Below are 15,372 nucleotides of genomic sequence, written 5' to 3' on the forward strand. Positions count from 1 at the left end.
CTTGAGCCTCTTCACGGTCCTCCTCTACATTTACGATCCTCCTCAAGAGTTGTCCTTTCCAAGCGCTTGGTACAGCGCTCTGCACACAGTAGGCGCTCAATAAACGCCATCGAATGAATGAATGAAAGTTCTCCCTCTTCCTCGTGGCCCGCTTCCTCCCACCCCCCCCTTCCTCCTGATCTTCCTCCTCATCACCGGGGAGGGGGCCCGAGAAGTCCGCGCTACGGGCCCGGTGCTGTACTAAGCGCTGGGATAGCTCCGGAAGCATCGGGTCCCACACGGGGCTCCCGCTCTGAGGGAGAACGGGGATCGAATCCCGATTTAACAGAGGGGGAAACTGAGGCCCAGAGCAGCGAAGCGGCTGACCCAAGGTCACCCGGAAGACGAGGGCGGAGCCGGGCCGGGGACCCGGGGCCTCCGACGCCCGGGCCCGGGCTCTTTCCGCCGGGCCGGGCCGCGCCGCCTCTCGTGACGACCGCGGGCCCGGGCTCCGTTCGGATCGATTCCCCCAACGTCCCGGGGGGAAAACGCTCTTTCCTCCCCAGGAACCCCGACGTTAGACGGTCCGATTTCTGTGGTGTGGGATTCCCCCGAGCCCTCGGTACACACCCCCGAGAAGGCCCGATCTGCCTCAGTGACGCAAAAAACCCTCCGGACCCAAAACTCAGGCAGAGGTGACCGTCCGTTGGTTTAAATGTTTTTATTTTAAAAAATAATAATAATAATGATAACGCAAGACCCCCGAGGGAGCATCTTCTTCCCGGCACAGAGTGAGGTTTTAGTCGCGTCGATTACAATGCGGTTTTCGAACCAACGAAAGTCCAAAGATAATCGGGGTTACCGTGGGATTTCCCAAGCGCTCGCTCCGGGCCAAGCTCCGTACCGAGCGCCGGGGTAGGTGCGAGCTCAGCAGGTCGGACCCGGTCCCCATCCCACACGGGGCTCACGGTCGAGGTCCGAATCCCCGTCTCGCAGACGTGGCAGGCGGCCGAGGCCCAGAGGAGCGAAGCGGGGTCTCCCGGCGTCACCCGGCGGGCGAGGGGAGGGCCCGGGATTCGAACCCACGGCCACGGCCGCGCTGCTTCTCCCCCAAGCACCCCCCCACCTCCCGGCTCTCAGCCGACGCCGAGACGGGGCCGGATCCGACGGGGTTCAAGAAATACGCTGAAAAGTGAAAAGAAAGAAAACCGAAAAACCTCTCCCCGTCCGAGGGGGCTGAGCCGGGAGCGGACTCGGAGGTCCCTCCGCCCGCCGCGGCGCGGGGACGGCGGCTCCCGCTCGGCCTTCTTCGGCGGAGGTAAGGGGGCGCCCGGAAGCTCTCGTCGCCCGCCCGGACTCCTGTTCGGTTCTTCCCGCTCCGGCGGCGTCTCTCGTGGCCTTTTTGTTTATGAGTTTTTTCAGGAAAAGCAAAAAAGAAAGACGAGATTCGAAGAAGGCACGAAAGACGCCCCGGCTCCCGCCGAGGGCCGACTCCGGTCTCTCTGCGCTCCCTCCTCCGTCGCACAAGCAGACACGGCGGCGACCCTCCCCCCCGACCCCGAGATTTCGTCTCCGTCCGGCCCGGGGGGTGGCGGTGGGGGGTGGGGGCGGGGACCGGGACCACCGAGGCTCAACTATTGTGCTTAGAGGAGGCCCGGGCGGCCATGACCGGGGGGTGGGGGGAGAATCGGCACCCCCCGAACCGGCTTCGACCCCCCCAAATCGCGGTGAGGCGTCACCCCAAATAGCTTTAGGGCAGAGGACCCGAAAATAGAGATAACTTTGGCTTGTTTCTGCCATTCAGACGCCGCACCCCTCAACTCCCCCAGCAGATCGTACAAAGGGTGCGTAAAAACGGGAAAAGCTTAATCCCCCTCCCGTCGGATCGCGCCCCCGCCCCCCCCCGCGCCCACCCCGAGAGACCTTTTACACAGGGAACTTAAGTTTAACCTCGATAAATAAAACCAAACATTTATTTACACCAAAGAATTCCACCACTGGATCTTTCACATATGAAGGACAAGGTATTTTTTATATATATATACACACAGCAAAGAAGGCGGGGGTGGGGGTGGGGGCGGAGAACGGGGGCAGAGGGAAGGGAGAGGAGGGACCCCGCATACTTGGCCTGGGGTCCCCGGGTTCATAATTTGATTTTTTTTTTGTTCCCCGCTTCTGTTCTCCGGGGGACGCGAAAGGGGGTCGGGGGGGAGGCGGGAGATGGAAAACCCCACCGGCGGCTTTTGCCTGAAGGTGGGGGGGGGTCTCCGTCCGTTGAGCGGCCACCTCGGCGTCCTTCCGCGCGAAAACTATTATTTTTGTTTTTAAATCCTCTTTGGGAAAACAGAAGAGAGGGGTCAGAGAGTCAGGATCAAAATTCATTTCGAAATTCCACGTTCGGAAAGGAAACGGGGGGGGCGGGGGTTGGGGTCCTCCCGCCGGCCCCCCGCCCCGGGACCGGGAGACGTTTCTGGGACGCCCTCGCCCCTGAGGGAAGAGGGGGAGGTTGGGGGGTGTCCAAAAGAGGAATTTTGGGGGGCGGGATGGGACCAACGTCCGGTTTCCATCACCGTGGCCCGCCGAGCTCCGCTCAGACGGCTCCTCCTCCTCCTCCCCCGTCTCCGGGGTGAGGAAAAGCCCCCCGTTCCGGACCCCCGACCCCGAGGGGGTGGGGGCCCGTGTCGTGTGTGTGTGTGTGTGTGTGTGAGGGGGGGAAGGGAGACCCAGCTGGGCGAGGAGGCAGGGGAGCGGCCCCACGGGAAGCCGCCCCCCAAACCGCTCCCACACCGTGTCCGTCCCTCGACCGTTCCCTCACCCGCGGGTCGTTTTCAGGGGAGCCCCCGAGTTCCCAAAAAGTGAGTAAAAAATAATGGGAAAGGGGGCGGGGGGGAGAGGGGAGGGAGGGGGCGGAGAGGGGAGGGGTGGGGGGAGAAAGAAAAATAAGTCAGCCTAGAATAAATTCTTTTTTTGTTTTTTATAATGACTGAACTACTATAAATCCACAAGCAACGGGCGGCCGCCCCCTCCCCGCCGCCGCGGCCCCGCCCCCGCGCCCGCGCCCGCCCCCCGGGCCGCGCGGGCATTATTGGGGGGCGGCGGCGGCGGCGGCGGGCGCGGGCACCGGGAGCCCCAGGGGGTTGGCGGCGGCGGCGGCGGCGGCGGCCATGACGGGGGAGCCGCTCAGGGGCCCCAGCGGGGACGGCGTCGGCACCGACGAGATCCCTGCAACGTAAGGAAGCGGGCGGTCGCGCCTCGGACCCCCCCCCCCCCGCTTCCCCCCCCCCCCCCCCCCGCCCCGCGCCCCCCCCGGCGTCCCGCCGGGGGTCCCGGCGGCGGCGGCGGCACTGACCTGCCATCATGTTGGCGGTGCTGACGGGGGCGCTGCCCCCGGCCAGGGTGGACGAGCCCATCCGCGCCTGGTCCTTCACGATGGGGTCTGGGGGAGGGGGCGGGGAGGGGGAGGAGACGGGGGAGGGGGCGTCACCGCGGGGGCCGTCGCGCCCCGGCACCGCCCGGACGCTCGGCCCGTGCGTGTGTGGGAGTCTCTGCGTCTCCGCCTCTCTGGCACTTTGTCTCTCGCAGACACACACACCCCCGTGGTCACACGCTAGTAGTCGGTCAGAGCCCCCGGACGCACAAAACCACACGTGGTCACAAGCCAGTAGCCGGACAGGACAGACCCCCCCCCCCCGGACGGTCGCGGGCGGACGCACGCCGACACACGCGGTCACGGGCCCGCACGGCCCCACACGCGCGAGCCGCGAGCGGACCCGGCCCCCCTACGGCCACACGCGGACCGACGTCGTCCCTCCTACGTCTGTTAATTCCATTTACTCCTCTCTGTCGTTCTATCTGATTTACATTAAAACCCCTCTAACTCGTTGTGACGTGTACAATTAGAGACGTCTAACTCTCTTTCTTCCTATCGCCGCCCGTCGACTCGCCCGCCTCCCCCCCGGAGCCCGTGAGCCCGCGGTGGGCGGGGACGGTCTCCCTCTGCGGCCCATCTGTACTTTCCGGGCGCTCGGCCCAGCGCTCCGCACACGGCGGGCGCTCGATAGATACGACCGACGACCCCCGGGCGTCAACCAACGGGACCGAACGGACGAAGGATCGCCGGGCGGGCGGGCTCGGGCCGACGCCGGCGGCGGGACGCGGACGCGGCCTCGGGCGGACGGCCCCCCCCCCCGCCGCCCTCCCCGCGGGGTACTCGTCTTCGTTTCGGGGTCCGGCTCACAGAAGTAGGGGTGCTCCATGGCCTCGCGGGCGGTGAGGCGGGACTGGTGGTCGTATCGCAGCAGCTTGTCCAGGAAGTCCAGGGCCTCGGGGCTGACCAGGTGCTGGTTCTCGCTGTGCACAAAGCGCTCCCACCGCTTCCGCGAGTGCCTGGCGGGGCGAGAGAGAGGCGTCCGGCCTCAGTTTCCCCGCCCACCACGGGACGGACGGCACGGGCGGCTCCCCGCCGCCCCCCGCCGCCACGCCGGAGTCGCCTCCCGGGAGGCGGGGACCGTGGCGACTCGCTCTGCTAGACGCCCCCCTTCCCAAGCGCTCAGCGGGGACAGACCCGGGGCGGGCCAGGGAGAGCCTCGGCTGATAATCGTGGCGGTGTCTGTTCAGCGCTTACTCCGGGCCGAGCGCTGTTCTACGCTCTGGGGGAGATACAGGGTCATCGGGATGGACGCCGTCCCCGTCCCCCGTGGGGCTCACGGTCTTCGGCCCCATTTGACGGAGGAGGGAACCGAGGCCCGGAGCAGGGAAGCGACCGGCCCGAGGTCACCCGGCAGACGAGGGGCGGAGCCGGGAGGGGAACCGGGGACCTCCTGTCCACCCGGCCCGAGCTCTGTATAGATGGTATTAGTGAAGCGCTTACTACGTGCTGAGCACCGTCGTCGGGCTGTCCCACGTGGGGCTCACGGTCTTCATCCCCATTTGGCAGATGAGAGAACCGAGGCCCCAGAGAAGAGAAGTGGCTCACCCGAGGTCACACAGCAGACAAGGGGCAGAGGCGGGTTTAGAACTCAGGACCTTCCGACTCCCAGCCCCGAGCTCCACCCGCTATGCCGTGCTGCTTCTCAACACGGGCACCCGGCTGGTGCCTCCGGAGGGTGGGGGGGAGATGCCCGGGTCGGGCTGGGCGGGGGGCGCCTCACCTGCCCAAGATGTCGTTGAACCTGGGGTCGAGCTCGATGTTGTACTTGTCGATGTAGTCGTAGAGGTCCTCCGTGCCCAGGACCTTGGCTATTCTCACCAGCTGCGTCGCAGGCGGAGGACGCGGCGCTCAGCGCGGGGCGGACGCGGGCGGCCCTCCGGACCCCCGGGAGACCCCTCCCCGTTTCCCCGGGGCCGGGCCGGGGCCGCCTCGCCCTCCCCACCTCCCGGCCCGGGCGACCCCAGGGGCGGGGCGGGGGGCCGGCGGTCACCTGGTCGTAGTTGTCGTGTCCGTGGAAGAAGGGCTCCTTGCGGAAGATCATGCTGGCGAGCATGCAGCCCAGGCTCCACATGTCCAGGCTGTAGTCGTACATCTGCGCCCGCGCCCCCCGACAGCGGCCCCTGTCACCTCTGGGGGGGGGGGGGACACCGCCGCCCCGCCCCGGTCCCGCCCGCCCCCCGGGGGTCACCGCGGTAACGGTAACAGTAAGGCTGGCATTTGTTACGCGCTTACTCGGTGCCGGGGACCGTACTGAGCGCTGCGGGAGACACGAGCCCGTCGGGTCGGACCCGGTCCCCGTCGCCCGCGGGGCTGGCCGTCGCCATCCCCACCGGATGGAGGAAGGAACGGAGGCCCAGAAGCGAAGCGACCGGCCCCGGGCCGAACCCGGGACCTTCGGAGTCGACCGATGCCGCCCTCGGGCGCCCGCCTCCTAACCTACGCGCCCACGTAGCCGGCACCCCCCGCGTCGTCCCCCCAGCCTCACCCGAAGGGCAGAGCGAGACTGTGAGCGCGTCTCACCGACTCCTTCAGAGACAGGGGTCGGCCCAGGCCCGCTGACCGACTGACCGTCAGCTCCTCGCAGGCACGGGACGATGTGTTTACCAACTCTGCCCTACTGGACCCTCCCCGAAGCGCTCAGTACGGCGCTCTGCGCACGGGAGGCGCTCGACAAACCCCGCCGAGGGGCTGCTGAGGTCGGGAAGTTTTCCCGGGAGGCTCGGTTGGCACCTTCGGGGGGCGGGGGGGGGTCCCTCGCGGCGTCCGTCACGTCCCCTCCGGGCCGGTCCCCCCCGCCGCCCCGCCCCCACAGCCCCTGCGAGCACACACCTGGTAGTCGACGAGCAGCTCGGGCCCCTTGAAGTAGCGGGAGGCGACTCGCACGTTGTACTCCTGCCCCGGGTGGTAGAACTCGGCCAGGCCCCAGTCGATCAGCCGCAACTGGCCGACGGGAGGAGGGAGGGGGGAAACGGTGGGTCCCGGGGCGGGGGCGGGGGCGGGAGGGGCGGCCGGGGGGTCTGATCGAACCCGGGCCTCGTCGCGACTGGGGCCGTGGGAAGGGAGGCCGCCCCCAGCCTCTCCCCGACCTCCGATTTCCCCCCCGCTCTCCTTCCCGCCACACTAAATTTCTCTCATAATTGCCCCACCCCTGTTCTGGGGCTACCCAACGGGGACCGTTTCTCCCCGGCCTCTGAGCGACCCTACTCTCCTTCCTGCCTCACTAAATTCCCCTCGTAATTTCCTAACCTCTGCTCTGGGGCCACCTCCTTCATAATGATGTCGGTGTTTGTTCAGCGCTATGTGCAAAGCACCGTTCTAAGCGCTGGGGTCGATACAGGGTAATCAGGCTGTCCACGTGAGCCTCACGATCTTAATCCCCATTTCAGAGATGAGGTCACTGAGGCACGGAGAAGTGAAGTGACTGGCCCAAAGTCACACAGCTGACAGGTGGCGAGGCCGGCATTAGACCCCACGACCCCTGACTCCTAAGCCCGTGCTTTCCCACTGAGCCACGCTGCTTACCGTCTCTTCCCGGCCTCCGACTTTTCCCTTCTACTCTCCTTCCTGCCGGACTAAATTCCCCTCGTAAATACGCCACCCGTTCTGGGACTACGCCAGGGAGGATCGTCTCTCCCCGGCTTCCCATTTTTCCCTCCTACTCTCCTTCCTGCCGGACTAAATTCCCCTCGTAATCGCCCCACCCCCGTTCTGGGGCTAACCCAAAGAAGATCGTCTCCGACCTCCGATTTTCCCCTCCTACTCTCCCTTCCTGCCGGACTGAATTCCCCTCGTAATTGCCCCATCCCTCTTGCGGAGGGTCACCCCCATGAGGACCGCCTCTCCCCATCCCCAAAGAGTAAGGCAAATGGGGCGAGCCCCCCGACCCGCAGCCGGCGGGGAGCCCGGGGTGGGGGGTGGGGGGCGATCCGCCGGGTACCTTTCTGTGTTCGTGGTCGATCATGACGTTGTGGGGCTTGACGTCTCTGTGCATGATCCCCATGCTGTGGCAGTAATCCAGGGCCTGGAGGTGGCCGGGGGAGGGAGACCCGCGGGAGGGAGGTCAGGCGAGCGCGCCTTCCTCCAACGTCTCCCCGGGCGGGAGCCTCCGCCCTCTCCTCCCTCCTGAAGCCGGCGTCTCTTCGCCCCTGGTTCCCGGCGGGCTCTTCCTTACATCTAACTGCAATCCCTCCTGCTTTCAGCCCATTCGCCCGGGGATCTGGGAGAAGGCCCGACCCCTGCTTCTCCTCTTTCATTCAGTCGCGTTTACTGAGCGCTTACTGTGTGCAGAGCACTCTACCGAGCGCCCGGAAGAGTGCGACAGGCCACTAAACAGACACGTTTCCTGCCCGCCGCGAGCCACTCCTCTCCTTACCCCGGCGTGAGCGGCAGGGCTCACGAAAACCGTCTTTTACCTCCTCGCCAAGGGTCGCGTGGGTGAGCGGAAGGAGGGGAGAGACGATTTTTGCGGGGGGAGAGACGATTGTGCGAGTCAACACGGTCGACCTTCGCCCCGGACCCTGAGAGGGGACCCACTTCTGCCGCTCCCTTCCTCGGCCTCCCCCGGCGCGCGCGCGACGCACATCGCTTCCCCACGGCCCAGCGGGAACAGCCCGGGCCTGGGCGCCAGAAGGATCTGGGTTCTAATTCTGGCTCCTTTGCTGCACTAAGCAGGTGGGAGAATTCAGTGTAGCAGAGGGGGCAGTCGCGGTCCCTGCCCGCATCGAGCTGACGGTCTAGAAGGGGAGACGGACAATAACATATAGAACAGAAGCAGAGCGGCCTAATGGGTAGAGCCCGGGGGCTGGGAGTCAGAAGGACCTGGGTTCTAGTCCCGACTCCACCCCTTGCCTGCTGTGTGACCTTAGACAAGTCACTTCACTTCTCTGGGCCTCAGTTCCCTCCTCTGCAAAATGGGGATTCAATCCCTGTTCCCCCTCCTACTTACGACTGTGAGCCCCAGGTGGGACCTGAAGACCTGGGATCTCCCCTAGCGCTTAGTACAGTGGTTGGCACACAGTAAGCACTTAATAAATACCACTATTATTATTATTATTATTCCCTCAGCAGCCAGGATGCCCCTGGGTTGCTGTGGTGAATCGATCGCCTACACTACCTGGAATCAATTATTCGGTGGCATAACAGTAATAATTAGATTCTGGGAAGCGCTTACTATGTGCCAGGCACTGTACTAAGCGCTGGGGGAGAAACAACATCATCAGATTGGACACGGTCCCTGTCCCACGCGGAACTTAAATTCTGAATCCTCATTTGACAGAGGGGGAACTGAGGCCCAGAGAAGTGAAGTGACTGCTCCAAGGTCACACAGCCGATGACTGCCAGACCGTCAGCTCGTCGTGGGCGGGAAACGGGCCTACGCACTAGATACAAAGGACTCTCCCGACCGTTTACTACAGTGCTCTGCACATGGGAAGCGTTCAAAAAATACCATCGATGGATACTGGACTGCCAGCTCCTTCTGGGCAGGGCTCGGGTCTACCACCCACCCTGTTGGACTGGACTCTCCCAAGAGCTCGGGGTAGCGCTCTGCACACAGCTGGTGCTCAATAAATACCATCGCTGGACTGACAGACTGTCAGCTCCTTGTGGGCGGGGAACGCGTCTACCTGCTCTTTTACATCGGCCTCTCCCGACCGCTTACTACGGGGCTCTGCCCCCAGGAAGCGCTCAATACACCGCACGGATGGATCGACCGATCGCTCCTTTTGGGCACGGAACAGGTCTCCCAACTCTGTTGGGTCGGACTCTCCCAAGCGCTCAGTCCAGCGCTCTGCCACCAGGAAGCGCTCAATACATAGCACCGATCGATCGATCGGCGCCAGGGTGGGTCTGGGTAGAAACGACCCCCACCCCCGGGGCCCCGTCTCCCCCGCCCCCACTCACCTTGAGGATCTCATACATGTAAAACCGGATGTCGTAGTCCGTTAACGTCTGGTACAGTTGCTGCGGGGACAGAGGGCGGGGGTGGGTGGGTGTGGGCACGCCCACGCGTGTACACGCGTGTGACCCAGATGGGGGGAAAAGCGGGGGGAGAGCGGGGTAGGGGTGAGAACCCAAGCTCCTTGACCCCCAGCCCCGGGCTCTCCCCGCTAGGCCGTGCTGCTGCTCCGAGACGAGGGAAGTGACCGGTCCAAGGTCACACGGCAGAAAGGGGCGGAGCCGGGATGAGAACCCGGGTCCTCTGACTCCCAGCCCCCCGCCCCCGTTACAAAACAGTCAACCGAGAAACCCCCTGCCCGCCCGCCGCCACCCCACGTACCTTAAAGTCTGTGTTGTTTACGTGCTCGAAAACCAGGGCCGGGGTCCGGGACTAGGCCAGAGGGGAGACAGAGACGGAGAGAGACAGAGATGGAGAGAGACCGAGACGGGCCCAGGTTAGGGGCTGGGCGGAGGGAGGAGGAAATCCCGGGGTCCAGGGGACCAAGGGGGTCCGGGGGGTCCGGGGTCCTCACCACGGGGTCTTTGACGATGTCGGCCAGGGTGATGATGTTGGGTCCTCCGCGCAGGTTTTCTAAGATTTTTATTTCCCGCTTGATTTTCTTCTTTTTCACCGGCTGGAAGAAGAGAGGTGCCGGGTGGCTACGCGGCCCTGGGCGCTCTCAAGTGCTCAGTACAGAGCGCCACTCACCGGAGGTGCTCAGTGAACGACCCCTGGTCGAGGCGCTCGATGAACACCCCGCCTGAGGCGCTCGATACACATCCCCCGTTGAGGCGCTCAAGGAATACCCTCGGTGTCTCGTCAGCTCCTCGAAGACAGGGACTGTGTCCCACCCCATTTGCTCGGCCCCGCCCCAGCGCTTAGTCCAATGCCTGGCACAGGGTAAGCGCCCAACGCATCCCACCGTTACTATTATCGTTAATGATTACACTGACCGAGCGCTCCCCGCGTGCAGAGCGCCGTACTAAGCGCTGGGAGGGGGGAGGGAGAAAGGGAGGGAGTCGGGGCGACGCGGAAGGGAGCGGGAGAAGCCAGGGAAGGCTTCTGGGAGGAGGCGGCGGCGGCGGGCCTCCGATGGGGCTCGGAGGGGTGGCCAGGTGGGAAGCAGCAGGGCGGCCTAGCGGGTAGAGGCCGGCCGGGGCTGGGTGGCGGGAGCTCCTGGGTTCTCAGCCCGGCTCCGCCGGGGCTCTGCTGTTGAGCCTCGGGCGAGCCGCGCCACTCCTCTGGGCCTCAGTGACCTCACCTGCAAGATGGGGGTTCCACCTCGGCCCTCCCGCCCGTGAACCTCCCGGGGGGACGGGGACCGGGGCCGACCCCGTCGGCCTCCGTCTCCCCCAGCCCTTAGCACACAGTAAGCGCTTAAGGCCCACCGGAATGGATACTATCGTAAGCTCGGTGGGGGCAGGGGATGCATCTCTTCTATGGGACTCTCCCAAGCGCTCTGTACACTGCTCTGCACGCAGCAAGTGCTCGCTAAATAGCACCGACTGACCGGCTGATTACGAGAGGAGAATGAACAGGCTCCGTCCCTGCCCACCCCGAGCTGACGGTCTAGAGGGGGACACCGACAGGAAGGGAAATGAATATAGTGGATGCGGAGCACTGTGCTGAGCGCTTGGGAGAGTGCAATACCACAATACACAGAACCATTCCCTGCCCACAAGGAGCTGGCGGTCTAGAGCAGAGGGAGACAGACGCGAAGAGAATGAATAGGGTGGGTGCAGGGCACTGGGTTAAGCGCTCGGGAGCGACCAAAAGAAGAATCTAATAGAAATATTCCCTGTCCACAAGAAGCTGACCGCCTAGAGGGGAAGACAGATATGAATATAAATATACTGCAGGCAGAGCGCTGTCCTAAGCGTTCGGGAGAGTCCAATATAACAATAAAGAGACACACCCCCCCGCCCACAAGGAGCTAAAGGTCTCGAGGGGGAGACGGACAGGAAGAGGAATCAATAAACCATGGATGAGATTAAATTGCGGCAGACGGGCGGAGGAGCCACACCGAGAACCCGGGGCCTCCGACTCCCGGCCCCGGGGCTCTCTCCGCTAGGCCGCGCTTGTAAAGAACGATAATAATAAAAACAACGGCATTTGTTAAGCACTTACTATGTGCCAAGCACTGTTCTAAGCGCTAAGGGGGGATATAAGGTCATCAGGTTGTCCCACGTGGGCTAACAGTTTTCATCCCCATTTTCCGGATGAGGTCACTGCGGCCCAGAGAAGCGAAGTGACTGGCCCAAAGTCACCCAGCTGAGAAGCGGCGGAGGCGGGATTAGAACCCACCACCTCTGACTCCCAAGCCCGACCTCTTTCCACTGAGCCGCGCCGCTTCTCGCTCGACGAATAGGACCGTCTGCCTGGCTGCCGTGTGAGCCTGGATGAGTCACTTCCCTTCTCTTAGAGAGGAAGTGGGGAGAAGCCGGGCGGCCTAGCGGGCGGACCCTGACCCCGGGCCCCCCTCGCCCTCCCCAGAGGTCCCCCCCGGCCCCCCGCCGCCCCACCGACCTTGAGAATTTTGACGACGACCTTCTCGTTGTTGGTGATGTTGATGGCTTCGAACACCTCGCTGTATTTCCCGCGGCCTAGTTTCCGGACGAGCTGGTAGTCGTCCTGGTTCCTGCGGGGGGGGGGGGGGGGGATCGGGGGGGGGGGGCGCGGGGGGTCACCGGGGGGGGCGCGGAGTCATCTTCTCCCCCCATCCCCCCGCCCCACAGGTTTTTGGGGTCTCTGATCTGCAGCAGACACCCCGCCCCCCCCCCAGACCCCCCACATTTTCAGAGAGTGGGAAGCTCCTTCGTTCACTCACTCGATCGTATCTACTGAGCGCTTACTGGATGCGGAGCAGCGGATTAAGCGCTTAGTACAGCGCTCTGCATTCATTCGATCATATTTACTGGGCGCTGACCGTGCGCAGGGCACTGGACTAAGCGGTCGGAAAGGACAATTCGAGCGCTTGGGAAGTTCACACAGTAAGCGCTCAAAAAACACGACCGAACCAGAGTCCGAGAGAAGGGTAAAGAGACCCGTTCCCGGCCGGCGAGGGGCTGACGGTCCAGAGGGGGAGACCGACGTGAAGAGAAATGAACAGACCGGGCGCGGGGCGCTGTACTGAGCGCTCGGGAGAGTCCAGGACAACGCTGAACGGACACGTTCCCTGCCCGCAACGAGCTCACAGCTCCCTGGGGGCAGGGACGGCGCCGAACGGTTCTACTGGGACGGACTCTCCGAAGCGCCGCGCCCGCAGGAAGCGCTCGGTAAATAACACCGGCGGACTGCTAGGCTGTCAGCTCCTTGTGGGTAGGGATCCTATCTACCCGCTTTATTGGACTGGACTCCCCCACGCGCTCAGTCCAGTGCTCCGCAGGCGGGAAGCGCTCAGTCAACATCACCGACGGACTGCCAGACCGTCGGCTCCTTGAGGGCAGCCGTCGGGGTCGGCTAACTGGATCGGACTCCCCCAGGCGCTCAGCCCGGGGCTCCTCGAGGGCCGGGATCGCCGGTCGCCATCGTCGAAGGCATTCACCGAGCGCTTACGGCGTGCGGAGCGCTGAGCGGTGTCTGTCCCCTGTGAGGGGGGAGGGAGGGTCGCTCAGTGGGATTTACTGAGCGCTTCCCGCGTACGGAGCGCCGCCCCGAGCGCTCGGGAGAGTCCGCCCTAACAGAGTGGGCAGACGCGTTGCCTGCCCGCAAGGAGCTGACGGTCTGGGGTGGGGGAGACCGACGTGATCGTAAATAAGTAACCTGCAGTGATTACATACAAATATATACGTTATTTACACATATGGTAAATAAAGTAATTTCTAATTTGGAAGTTAGAGATGTGACAGTCTCGTCTTCCAACTCTCGGCATCTACGGTGTTTTCTGAGCGCTTCCCGTGGGCGGAGCGCTGTACCGAGCGCTCGGGAGGACCCGATCGACAAGCTTCCCTGCCCACAAGGAGCCCGAGGTCTACGGGGGAGACGGACGTGATTATAAATAGGCAATTTTTAGTGATAATATACTGTATAACGATGGCATTCGTTAAGCGCTTACTACGTGCGCAGGACTGTTCTACGCGCTGGAGTAGAAACAGAGTAATCGGGTTGTCCCGTGTGAGGCTCACAATTATTTTAATAAAATATATTTTACTTTATTATAATTGTATTGCATATTATCTGTTACTTTATTTACATTTTATTTGGCTATTTTATTCACATACATATAATATAATGTATAGCCTAGAACCTAGAGCACTGTCCTGAACGCTTGGGAGAGTTCGATCCAGCACATCTGGTAGACTGTAACCAACGGTCTAGAGGGGGAGAAAGACTTTATTATCAAGTACGCTATTTATAGTAATCACTTCTACGTAGACAAATAAAATGTTTGATTTATATTTATATATAATGAAATATAGAGCGGCTTATAATTTGGAGTAGTTTATAGAGTAGTTTACAGTAATTTATAAAGTGGTTTATTGGTAGTTTATAATTCGGGAGTTATAGACGCGAACTCACTCGTGTCTTCCACCCCTATGGCTGCAATCAAGGGAATTTACCGAGCGCTTCCTTTGTGCAGAGCACTGTACTGAGCGCTCGGGAGCGTCCGATCCAACGGGGAGGGTAGACGCCTTCCCTGCCCAAAAGGAGCTGAGGGTCTAGAGGGGGAGACAGATGTTTTATAAATAATTTATGGTGACTCTATATATATATATATATGTTTTATTTATAGATGAAAAACATAAAGTAATTTAGAAGCAGCGTGGCTCAGTGGGTAGAGCCCGGGCCTGGGAGTCAGAGGGTCACGGGTTCTAATCCCGGCTCCGCCGCTGGTCTGCTGGGCGACCTGGGGCCGGTCACTTTACTTCTCTGGGCCTCGGTGACCTCGTCCGTAAAATGGGGATGGAGACCGGGCGCGGGACAACCCGATGACCCCGTATCTCCCCCAGCGATTAGAACGGTGCTCGGCACATAGTAGGCGCTGAACAGATACCAACGTTATTATTATTAGACCTGTCGCCGCATCAGTGGTGTTTACTGAGCAGTTTCTGCGTGCGGAGCACTGTACTGAGCGCCTGGGCAAGTCCGACCCAGCAGAGTGGTAGGATAAAATAGAATTGAGAACGCCGGACTCCTAGATGCGAGCGGGAGCGTGTCTTCCGCCTCTCTCGCCGGGGCGGTGGGTTCCGCCGAGCGCTCCCCGTGCGCGGAGCGCTGTACCGAGCGCCTGGGAGAGCGCCATCCACCGGAGCGATAGACAGATAGGGTTTAGACCTCGTCGATCCGGAGGCGATGGGGTGTGCCGAGGCTCTCCCCCCGGCCCCCCGGGTCCCCCCGCCCGTCCCCGGGCCGCCCCGCGCGGAGCCGGTTGTACCCACCCCCATTCGACGACGTGCGACTCGTAATCCCAGTAGTCTCGGGGTCTGTGCGTGTTGACGTCCGTGTAGACCCTGGCCCTGCTCGGCACGGGCCCCGACATGTCCGACAGGGTGGCGGGGGCGGCGGGGGCGGGGCGGCGGGCCGGCGGGGGGCTCCGAGACCCTCGGGGCGGGGGGCGGGGGCGGGGCGGGCCTCCTCCGGACCCCCGGGCGCCTCCGACTGCGGAAAGAGAAGCGGGCGGCGCTCGGCAAGGAGACGCGCCGCCGAGGGGACGCGGGTCTGGGTTCGAACCCCCGCCCCACCGCCCCTCCCGCCCGCCCCCGGCTCGGCCGGGGTCACCTCGGACCTGTCACTTCCCTTCTCTGGGCCTCTGGGAAACGAGGAAGGAGACCGTGAGCCCCACGAGGGGCAGAGACCGCTACGCCCCAACCCATCAGGCCTAGGTTCACCCCAGCGCTTAGTACGCTGCCTGCCGCGGAGAGAAGCAGCGTGGCTCCGTGGGAAGAGCCCGGGCTCGGGAGACAGGGGTCACGGGTTCGAATCCCGGCTCAGATCCTTGTCGGCGGGGTGACTTCGGAAAGTCACTTCACTGGGCCTCAATCACCCCATCTGGAAAATGGGGATGAAGACCGTGAGCCCCACGTGG

The 15,372-nt window shown here is 63.1% G+C and overlaps 1 protein-coding gene across 1 annotated transcript; it reads right to left on the reverse strand.

The window, feature by feature from the left end:
- Nucleotides 1-3,061: 3,061 nt before the first annotated feature.
- On the reverse strand, nucleotides 3,062-14,859 carry CSNK2A1 (casein kinase 2 alpha 1). Its single transcript, XM_029049412.2, has 12 exons — nucleotides 14,726-14,859; nucleotides 11,874-11,985; nucleotides 9,880-9,981; nucleotides 9,687-9,737; nucleotides 9,311-9,370; nucleotides 7,347-7,430; nucleotides 6,239-6,349; nucleotides 5,400-5,501; nucleotides 5,130-5,230; nucleotides 4,217-4,365; nucleotides 3,329-3,415; nucleotides 3,062-3,201 (listed from the first exon to the last, which is right to left on the reverse strand). The coding sequence occupies exons 1-12, from the start codon at nucleotides 14,824-14,826 to the stop codon at nucleotides 3,062-3,064; spliced, it is 1,200 nt and encodes a 399-aa protein (XP_028905245.2). The 5' UTR covers nucleotides 14,827-14,859.
- Between the last annotated feature and the right edge of the window lie 513 nt (nucleotides 14,860-15,372).

The sequence above is a fragment of the Ornithorhynchus anatinus genome, chromosome 21 (genome assembly GCF_004115215.2).
Source record: "Ornithorhynchus anatinus isolate Pmale09 chromosome 21, mOrnAna1.pri.v4, whole genome shotgun sequence".
Lineage (NCBI taxonomy): Eukaryota > Metazoa > Chordata > Mammalia > Monotremata > Ornithorhynchidae > Ornithorhynchus > Ornithorhynchus anatinus.

What these genes read in the sequence shown, in the direction of transcription:
- CSNK2A1 (XM_029049412.2), bottom strand. Translation starts at nt 14,826, where the DNA reads ATGTCGGGGCCCGTGCCGAGCAGGGCCAGGGTCTACACGGACGTCAAC. An exon ending in TCGTCGTCAAAATTCTCAAG is followed by an intron (nt 9,982 to 11,873) that starts GTCGGTGGGGCG and finishes CTCTTCTTCCAG; the next exon opens with CCGGTGAAAAAGAAGAAAAT. An exon ending in TTCAACGACATCTTGGGCAG is followed by an intron (nt 4,366 to 5,129) that starts GTGAGGCGCCCC and finishes TCGCCCCGCCAG; the next exon opens with GCACTCGCGGAAGCGGTGGG.